Raw genomic sequence first — 11,136 nt, forward strand, 5'->3', positions numbered from 1 at the left:
CGGTTTTGAGATAGTAAAACTCATACTTTTTCAATCCAATCAGGCAAATCCTAATTGGGATACAATCCCGCATTACTTGGCGGTTGAACTTTTCTAGTCCAACCCCAATTGGGATTCAGAGGGGCTGTCAACTATATATATAGGATCTGTTATCGTCTGCTTCATCGTATACTGCTTTTCCTTGTGGCAAAGCACACTTTTGAATCTCTCCCTCGTACTTGATTTTTGAGATGGCCGATTCGGGTGGTGGTGCAGAGGCACATGCACGTTTGAAACAGTATGAATATCGAGCAAACTCAAATCTTACCCTAACCATCGATTCTCGTCGTCGTCGTGAAACTCATGAACCGACCGGTGAACCTGAGTCTCTTTATGGCAGAATAGACCCCAAAACATTTGGTGATCGAGCTTACAAGGGTAGACCAACTGATAAGGATAGGAAGAAAAAGGAGCGGCAATGGGACACACTTTACTCTGAGCCCAAAAGACGACGACTTCTTCGGGAAGAAAGTGTTCTTAATTCAATTGATGAGGAAGGTGGAGTTTACCAGCCTAAAACTAAGGAAACTAGGGCTGCTTATGAAGCCATGCTCAGCCTTATTCAGCAGCAAATTGGTGGACAGCCCTTTAGTATTGTGAGTGGGGCTGCTGATGAGATATTGGCCGTGTTAAAAGACGGTAACTTTAAGAACCCTGAAAAGAAATTGGAAATTGAAAAGCTGTTAAACCCTATTTCGGACCAGGTGTTTGATAAGTTGGTGTCGATTGGGCGACTCATCACTGACTACCAATTAGATGGTCGCGATGAAGCTCTTGATTATGATGTTGGTGTAGCAGTTGAGTTTGAGGAGAATGAAGACGAAGAAGAAGATGAAGTAAGCGAGATTGATGATGAAGAGGAGGAGGATGTTGTGCTGGAAGCCAGTGGTTCTGGCGCTATGCAAATGGGCAGTGGCATTGATGAGGATGAGATGCAGGAGGCGGATGAAGGAATGGCTTTGAATGTTCAGGACATAGATTCTTATTGGCTTCAAAGAAAGATTTCTCAAGCTTACCAGCAGCAGATGGATTCGCAACAGAGCCAAAAGCTTGCTGAAGAAGTTCTTAAAATTCTTGCTGAAGGGAATGATGATCGCCAAGTAGAAACCAAGCTACTGGTGCATCTCCAATTTGATAAGTTCAGTCTCATCAAATATCTCCTAGGGAACCGGCTTAAGGTAGTATGGTGTACCCGTCTTGCAAGGGCTGAAGACCAAGAGAAAAGGAAGAGAATTGAAGAAGAGATGTTGGCTTTGGGGCAAGATCATGCCGCCATATTAGAGCAGTTGCGCGCGACTAGAGTTACAGCAAAAGAGAGGCAGAAGAATTTGGAAAAAAGCATTAGGGAAGAGGCTCGGCGTCTTAAAGATGAGACTGGTGGTGTTGATGGTAACGGGGATAGTAAGGCACTTGTTGATAGAGATGTTGATAATGGTGGGCAGCGTGAGTTGCTTGATCTTGACAGCCTTGCATTTCATCAAGGTGGTTTATTGATGGCAAATAAGACATTAGAGCTTCCAGTGGGTTCTTATAGGATTCATAAGAAGGGGTATGAGGAAGTTCATGTACCAGCGTTGAAATCGAAGCCACTAGCCCCTGGCCAAGAGCTTGTGAAGATATCGTCCATTCCAGAGTGGGCTCAACCAGCGTTTAGCGGGATGACCCAATTGAACAAGGTGCAGAGTAAAGTATATGAAACTGCCCTCTTTACCTCAGAGAACATTTTGCTCTGTGCTCCGACTGGTGCTGGGAAGACCAATGTAGCTATGTTTACTATACTTCAGCAAATTGCACTAAACCGCAACGAAGATGGATCATTCAACCACAACAATTATAAGATTGTATATGTGGCACCCATGAAAGCCCTTGTTGCGGAAGTGGTTGGTAATCTCTCCAAGCGGTTGGAACATTATGGTGTCAAGGTGAAAGAGTTGAGCGGTGATCAAACATTAACTCGTCAACAGATTGAAGAGACTCAAATTATTGTGACTACCCCAGAGAAGTGGGATATTATAACAAGAAAGTCAGGCGATCGCACATATATACAGCTTGTTAAACTTGTTATTATTGATGAGATACATCTCCTTCATGACAATCGAGGGCCTGTCCTGGAGAGTATCATTGCGAGAACTGTTAGACAGATTGAAACCACAAAAGAGCATATTCGGCTTGTTGGATTATCAGCAACTCTTCCAAATTATGAGGACGTGGCTGTGTTTTTGCAAGTTGATCGGAACAAAGGACTCTTTCATTTTGACAATAGCTATAGACCTGTACCGTTGGCTCAACAGTATATTGGTATTACTGTTAAGAAGCCACTGCAGAGATTCCAGTTGATGAATGATGTTTGCTATGAGAAGGTGATTAGTGTTGCAGGAAAACATCAGGTGCTTATTTTTGTCCATTCAAGGAAGGAAACAGCTAAAACAGCTCGGGCAATACGGGATACTGCACTTGCTAATTACACCCTTGGTAAGTTTTTGAAGCAGGATAGTTTAACTCGGGAAATTCTACAGCCTCAAACTGATGTTATCAAGAGCAATGACCTCAAAGATGTTCTACCATATGGTTTTGCGATTCACCATGCGGGGTTGGTTAGAACTGATCGGCAACTTGTGGAGGAACTTTTTGCTGCTGGCCATGTGCAAGTTTTGGTTTCAACAGCAACCTTAGCTTGAGGTGTCAATTTACCTGCACATACTGTCATTATAAAGGGCACTCAGATATACAATCCTGAAAAAGGAGCCTGGACTGAACTCAGTCCCCTTGATGTTATGCAGATGCTTGGCCGTGCGGGAAGGCCTCAATATGATACTTATGGTGAAGGAATCATCATAACTGGACACACTCAATTGCAATATTATCTTTCTTTAATGAATCAGCAGCTTCCTATTGAAAGTCAATTTATATCTAAGTTGCCTGATCAATTGAACGCAGAGATTGTCCTTGGGACGGTGCAGAATGCCAAAGAGGCATGCAAGTGGCTCCTCTATACTTACCTCTGTGTTCGAATGGTACGAAATCCCACTCTTTATGGACTCAAAACTGACTTTGCTTTGGAGGAAAGGTGTGCTGACTTGGTTCATTCTGCAGCTACATTACTGGACAAAAACAACCTGATTAAGTATGATAGAAAAAGTGGATATTTTCAGGTGACTGACCTGGGTCGCATTGCTAGCTATTACTACATAACTCATGGGACAATTTCCACATACAATGAGCACTTGAAACCGACGATGGGTGATATTGAGCTTTGTAGACTCTTCTCTCTCAGTGAGGAGTTCAAATATGCAACGATAAGACAAGATGAGAAGATGGAATTGGCAAAGCTTCTGGATCGTGTTCCCATCCCGATCAGAGAGAGTCTTGAGGAGCCCAGTGCCAAGATCAATGTTCTACTGCAGGCATATATTTCGCAGCTGAAGCTTGAAGGGTTGTCTTTGTCATCAGACATGGTTTATATAACTCAAGAGTGCTGCACGTCTCATGCGAGCTCTTTTTGAGATAGTTCTGAAAAGAGGATGGGCTCAGTTAGCTGAGAAGGCCTTGAAATGGTGCAAAATGATAAGCAAGAGGATGTGGAGTGTACAGACACCACTTCGCCAATTCCATGTCATACCAAATGAGATCTTGATGAAGTTGAAGAAGAAAGATTTGGCTTGGGAGCGTTATTATGATCTTTCATCACAAGAATTGGGAGAGCTTATCCGGTCCCCGAAGATGGAAAGGACGTTACACGAGTTTATTCATCAGTTCCCAAAGCTGAACCTCACAGCACATGTTCAACCAATTACCCGGTCAGTTTTGAGGGTAGAATTGACTATTACACCGGATTTCCAATGGGACGACATGGTTCATGGTTTTGTAGAACCTTTCTGGGTGGTTGTTGAAGATGATGATGGAGAATATATTCTTCACTATGAATATTTCATGCTGAAGAAGCAGTATATTGATGAAGACCATACTTTGAACTTCACAGTCCCAATATATGAGCCATTGCCCCCTCAATATTTTATTCGCGTTGTCTCAGACAGATGGCTAGGGTCCGAAACTGTTTTGCCAGTCTCTTTCCGACACCTGATTTTGCCTGAGAAATATCCTCCTCCCACCGAGTTACTAGACTTACAACCTCTGCCAATAACTGCATTGAGGAATCCAGCATATGAAGCACTTTGTCAAGATTTTAAGCATTTCAATCCGGTTCAGACTCAGGTTTTCACAGTGTTGTACAATTCAGATGACAATGTCTTGGTTGCAGCTCCAACTGGTAGTGGGAAGACCATTTGTGCTGAATTTGCCATATTGAGGAATCATCAGAAAGGACCTGATAATGCCATGCGTGCTGTGTATATAGCTCCACTAGAGGCTCTTGCCAAGGAGCGATTCAGTGATTGGAAGAAGAAATTTGGAGACTCTCTGGGAATGAGAGTTGTTGAATTAACTGGGGAGACAACCAGTGATCTGAAGCTGTTGGAGAAGGGTCAATTAATTATCAGCACGCCTGAGAAATGGGATGCTTTATCTCGTCGTTGGAAACAGTGTAAGCATGTTCAGCAAGTCAGTCTTTTCATAATCGATGAGTTGCACCTGATTGGTGGTCAAGGTGGCCCAATCCTGGAGGTAATCGTCTCTCGGATGAGATATATCTCAAGCCAGGTTGAGAACAAGATCCGGATCGTCGCTTTGTCAACTTCCCTAGCTAATGCCAAGGATTTGGGAGAATGGATTGGGGCTACATCTCATGGGCTCTTCAACTTTCCTCCTACTGTCAGGCCTGTGCCACTGGAAATACGCATTCAGGGTGTTGATATTGCTAACTTTGAAGCTAGGATGCAAGCCATGACAAAGCCCACATATACTGCAATAGTCCGACACGCAAGGAAAGGAAAACCTGCAATCGTGTATGTTCCTACGAGGAAGCATGCACGCTTGACTGCCCTAGATCTGATGACTTATTCAAGCATGGACAGCGAAGACACACCTATGTTTCTGCTACGATCTGCAGAAGAGTTGGAGCCTTTTGTCAACAGGATCAATGAATCTATGCTGAAGGAGACACTCAAATATGGCGTGGGCTACTTGCATGAGGGATTGAGTGGCAATGATCAGGATATAGTGAAGACGTTGTTTGAAACTGGATGGATTCAAGTGTGTGTAATGAACAGTACAATGTGTTGGGGAGTAGCAGTATCTGCACATTTGGTGGTGGTCATGGGAACTCAGTACTATGATGGTAGGGAAAATGCACAGTACGCTGATTATCCAGTTACTGATTTGTTGCAGATGATGGGTCGTGCTAGTCGTCCTTTTGTAGATAGCTCTGGGAAGTGTATCATTCTCTGCCATGCACCACGGAAGGACTACTATAAGAAGTTCTTGTATGAAGCATTCCCAGTTGAAAGCCATCTGCAGTACTATCTCCATGACAATTTGAATGCTGAGGTGGTTACTGGAGTTATTCAGAACAAGCAGGATGCTGTGAATTACCTAACATGGACCTTCATGTACAGAAGGCTGACACAGAATCCAAATTACTACAATTTGCTGGGTGTTAGTCACAGGCATCTCTCTGACCACCTCTCGCAGCTGGTGGAGAATGCTATCAGTGACTTGGAGGCAAGCAAATGTGTCGCCGTTGAGGATGACTTTTTGCTTTCACCTTTGAATCTTGGCATGATAGCGTCATATTATTATATCAGTTACACGACAATAGAGCGTTTTAACTCTTCTTTGACCTCCAAAACGAAGTTGAAGGGCTTGCTGGAAATATTGGCTTCAGCTTCGGAATATGAACAGTTGCCTATACGACCAGGTGAGGAGGAGTTGATAAGAAGGTTGATTCATCACCAGCGTTTCTCTTTTGAGAATCCGATATACACAGATCCTCACATAAAGGCTAATGCTCTTTTGCAAGCCCATTTCTCTAGGCAAGTGGTGAGTGGCAATCTTGCCTCTGACCAGCAAGAGGTGCTTGTTTCTGCTACTAGGCTGCTTCAAGCAATGGTTGATGTTATTTCCAGCAATGGATGGTTTAGTCTAGCAATTCTAGCAATGGAGGTAAGCCAGATGGTGACACAGGGAATGTGGGAACGTGACTCTGTGCTTTTCCAGGTTCCACACTTCACAGCGGAATTGGCTAGTAAGTGCCTAGAAAATCCAGGAAAGAGTATAGAGACAGTGTTTGATTTAGTGAAGATGAAAGTTGACGAGAAGCATGAGCTCTTTCAAATGTCGGACTTAGAGTTTATGGATATTGAACGGTTCAAGCTCTTTCAAATGTCGGACATAGAGCTTATGGATATTGAACGGTTCTGTAATCGGTTTCCAGACATTGATTTGACATATGATGTGCTGGAGAGTGATAATGTGAGGGCTGGAGACAATGTAAGTGTGCAGGTAACCCTTGAGCGAGATATTAAGGGTAGAACAGAGGTTGGGCCTGTTTTTGCACCCAGATATCCTAAAGCCAAGGAAGAAGGATGGTGGCTTGTTATCGGCGAAACAAAGAGCAACCAATTACTGGCCATTAAGAGAGTTACGTCCCTCCAAAGGAAGTGTAGTGTCAAGCTGGAGTTTACTGCGCCTGCAGATGCTGGAACGAGGACCTACACACTCTATTTTGTCTGCGACTCTTATTTTCTGGCCTGTGATCAGGAATATAGTTTTACTCTTGACGTTAAAGAAGCAATGGCTGAAGATGACAATGGTAGGAGATTGATGTAGCGTTTCTTTTCTTTTTTTGAGAACATACTCTAAATGCTTAATTTATTACCATAGACAAGCTAGTGGCGATTAGTTATGTGGCTCTCTGTTTTAGATCCTTCTTTTTCGATCGAGACTAGATTTCAATGGCAATTGTGCAGCTGCTTAATAGGTTTGGTAAATGGTTTGAAATGCTGGTGGGATGGCATATAATGTTTTATTTGATATCAGTATTGTTTTTCTCTCACTTAAGAGGTTTCTGATTCTGCCTTGTCCCTTCCCTGATTCTTGGCATTACGAATCTTGTTGGATTTGAAGGCTAAATGTCAAACTCGAAGTTTCGATCCCATTCAAAAGATTTTCCATCCACTGAGCAGTAATATGGATTTGATCTTGAACCTGAATAGATCTTGCTGTTTGATGTCTAATAGGGCGTATGTGAAGTTTAATTTTTTGCAGTTGAAAGATTGTCAATTGAAATGTTGTTTGTAAGAGTGGGAAGAAGGTTCAGTTGTCTCAACTTGCAAGCATTACTCATCTCATCAGAGATTGTGATAAAAGAATCTGTACATTAGATTATGTGTACATCATTTGTAAAAGATTCGTAAATTAATTAGTCAGTACGCTGCTAGAAACGGCATATTATAGTGGCTTTCTGCTAAAGATATGCTTAAATCAAAAGCAATTTCATTTCGCTTGTTTCACTGCTCCCTCTTTCATGAGCAAACATGCAGAGGCAACAAACAACAACTACAACAATAAACCGTGTAATCACAAATAGGGTTTGAAGAGGGTAATGTGTACGTCAAATTTTACCCCTATCTTATGACTGCAAAGAGACATGTTTCGTAATTAATAAAAAGATTCAATTAGCGGAGATTCTATGGACAACCATGGACTCTAAATCCCACGAAATTCTAAGCTACTAACCTTGAGATATGCTCCTAACCATGGCTTAGAGAGCTACCAATATACTAATCAAAAGAAATGCCAAGAAGTCTAAACTAAAACATGAGAAAATGACATTGTATAACTGCTTTCAAAATAATAGCCGAAAATGTATATTTTTGGTATAATTTTTACATTCTGCATGTTATATACAAAAATTATATAAATTTTATACACTTTTCGGCTGCCAAATGTAATAGTTTCTGGCCCACGCTAAAAGTGAAAAAGCCCTAAACTAAAGTGGCAAGATTGAGGTAAAAATAGCACGGGCTAGCCAGTTTTCGGACTGGTCATTCAAAAATAGCCAGCGTTTGCAAAGTCATTGAAAAATAGCCACTATTTTGCTGCAACACGGAAAGTTCAAGCATAATATACTGGAGATCGGTGCACCTGTGTATAAACTTCCAGTATATTATGCTGGACCGGTATATTATACTAGAACTCCAGTATATTATGCTGGAAGTCCAGTATACTTATGTTGGAACTCCAGTATAATATGCTGGAGTTCCAGCATACTTATGCTGGAATTCCAGTATATTATGCTGGAGTATTTTCCGGATTTTGAATAATGTTTTCGTTCAAATTTATTTTTACATGAAAAGTGACTAAATTTCGATTACTTTTGAAACTGTGGCTACTTTTGAATGATCACTTGTAAATCTGACTATTTTTAAATTTCGATTACTTTTAAAACTGCGGCTATTTTTGAATGATCACTTGTAAATCTGGCTGTTTTTAAATTTCTCCTGAGATAAAAGCTTAATGTTTGAGTTTCATTCAAGTAGAAGGACTGAGGAACGTAATGTAAATTGAAAGGGTCGAAGAATTTTTTTTTTTTAAAAAAAAACTAAGGACTTTAAAGGTTAAATGTCTTGGGAATTATAGTGTGGACAAACAGTTCAATTTGTGTTAATTGGAAAAGAAAAAAAAGGCCTGATAAGGCATTAATGGAACTTTTGGGAACTTCTCAAGACTCAAACTGGTCAGATAGGTGCTTATCAAATTGAAATGACAACTCGGTACTGTAATTGAATTAGTCTAACGGTTGCAGTTTTAAATTACACTGTTTATATTAGGTGCAATCTGTTTGAGTCTTTGAGAAGTTCCCAATAAAAAACAAGAAGAAAATGATTACTTTTATAAATATACAGTAAATGACACAATTTCTTCGCGCCCAATTAAAGGCAGATGTCACGGGGCCGATTTTTCAAAAGCAGCGTGGGACAACCCTATAAGCAAAAACGCTCCTTAAGGCTTCAGTCCTAAATAGAACAAACAGCATAATCGTGCTGAAGCAATGGCAAACACACGAAACAAGCAAGAAAACACCGAAAGAAAGAGACCAAGATATGGGAGGCATATGCCCTTTTCTGTTGTATTTATCAATACGAAGTTGCTTACAAAGAATGAGCCTAATAACTATTTATAGAAATCAAAAGGGTTGTACAAGGGGAGTGGTTGGCAGGGTTGGCAAGGCTGGCAAGCAGCCTGGTGCATTCCAGCCTGGTAAAAATGGCAAGTTGCCTGGTGCATTCCAACCTAGCAAAGCTGGAAAGGCAGCCTAGAGGGATCCTGCTGTCAACCATGGCCGAGAATGTCAAAGATGCTCTTCCACTTTCGGCTGCTTGTCCCTTGGTCTGCTGACTTTCGGCCAAATGTGCCTTTTGATGGCATCCAATGATTTTCGTGAGGGCCTAAGTATTTTCCCACTGATGGCTGTCCAAGACTTGAGCTCAGGTAAGCCTCGCCGTCACTGGAATTGCGGAAAACTAATAGGTGTGACGGCGGGGCGGTGCACTCTCCCCTACTTGATATGCAGACAATCCTGGTGCCGCACAACTGAAGATAATTGTGGACTTGTTCTCTGAACTGCCATAAATTTTCGTATTTCTCCCATGATGCTTCCTCTGGCAAAGTTCCTTTCCAGTGGACAAGGAGTTCTGCGCTCGAATTGCCCCATCCTTTCCCATTGACCAATTGATGGTCTATGATAGCCTCTACTTGCTTGTCTGTTGTTGGTGGAGTAATAAAAATTTGACTACGGCTGGATTGCGCCCGATCCTTGTCTTCCACGTCTTCAAAATATGGTTTCAGTTGGCTAGCGTGGAAGACGGGATAGATTTTTAGATGACGCGGCAGGTCCAGTCGCTAAGAGATTATACCCACCTTGGCAACAATCTCGAATGGGCCTTCGTATCGGCGAGTCAGGCTATGACCGATGCCTCACAGTGATTTGAACTGTCGTGGAATCAATTTCACCATGACCTTGTCTCCAATCCTATAGTTGACTCGACGACGTTTTCGATTCGCAAATTTCTTCATTTTACAGGCGGCTTTGTTAAGATACGACCTTGCTAGGTCGGCTTGTTCCTCCCAAGTTTTGGCCATGTGATAAGCGCCCGAATTCTTCAATCCGACTTTGACGGGCAATGATTGTGGGGTGTTGGGCTATTACCGAGTTGCAATCTCAAAGGGACTCCCTCGGTTGCTTCGCTCCATTGCAAATTATAAGAGAATTGGGCTATATCAAGTAGTTTAGCTCAATCCCTTTGGTTGGTGCTGACGTAGTGCCGTAAGTAGCACTCTATGAGAGCGTTAATCCTCTATGTTTGTCCATCCATTTGAGGATGAAAACTTGTTGAGAAGTGCAACTCGGATCCTAACAAGCTAAATAGCTCCTTCCAGAATGCGCTAGTAAATCGAGGGTCTCGATCACTAATGATCTGCTTCGGCACACCCCAATGTTTTACGACGTCCCTCAATAATAGACGCGCTGCCTCTTTAGCCTTGCAACTGGCCGTGGTAGCCAAAAAGATTGCATACTTGGTGAATCTTTTGACAACCACCATGATGGTGTCTAACCCTTCTGAATTTGGAAGACATGTAATGAAGTCCATGGTGATGTTATCCCATGGCTTCTCCGCAACAGGCAGCGACTCAAGTAAACCCCAGGGAGTTTAGATTCCACCTTGTCTTGTTGACAAACTAGATAGGTGCGCACGTACACCTCAATGTCTTCCCGCATTCGAGGCCAGTAGTAAGACGGCTCAATCATGGCTAATATGCGTTTTTGTCCTGGATGGTCTGTCCAGGCAATGTCATGACCCTCTTTTAGCAGCGTACGCCTGAGATTTGCCCACTTGGGCATGTACACCCTTTTGCCAGTGGTGCATAGGAGACCATCTTCCTCCCAAAATTTTTGAGTCTTGCCTTGACTGGCTAGAGCAAGAAGTTGCTTTGCTATAGGGTCATTGTGGTGACCCAAAATGTCATCTTTAAATTTAATAATTAATTTTATATTTTAAAACCTCGAAAAGCACTATTTATCATTCCTCGACTTGCGTGCGCAGTCCGTAAAATTTTTCAAAAAGTTTTCAGGTAAAAAATGAATTAAAATGTGAATTAGAGCTTTAAAACTCAACTGAGTTGACTTTGATCAACATTCTG

At 42.1% G+C, this 11,136-nt stretch overlaps 1 protein-coding gene across 1 annotated transcript; it reads left to right on the plus strand.

The window, feature by feature from the left end:
- On the plus strand, positions 1–7,017 carry LOC104108034 (DExH-box ATP-dependent RNA helicase DExH12-like). The gene is given in 2 exon segments (XM_018774781.3): positions 1–3,509; positions 3,511–7,017. Coding segments are annotated over 2 exon segments (6,531 nt in total). The 5' UTR covers positions 1–230; the 3' UTR covers positions 6,763–7,017.
- The last annotated feature ends 4,119 nt before the right edge of the window (positions 7,018–11,136 follow it).

This window comes from Nicotiana tomentosiformis, chromosome 6 (assembly GCF_000390325.3).
Source record: "Nicotiana tomentosiformis chromosome 6, ASM39032v3, whole genome shotgun sequence".
In the NCBI taxonomy this organism is placed as follows: domain Eukaryota; kingdom Viridiplantae; phylum Streptophyta; class Magnoliopsida; order Solanales; family Solanaceae; genus Nicotiana; species Nicotiana tomentosiformis.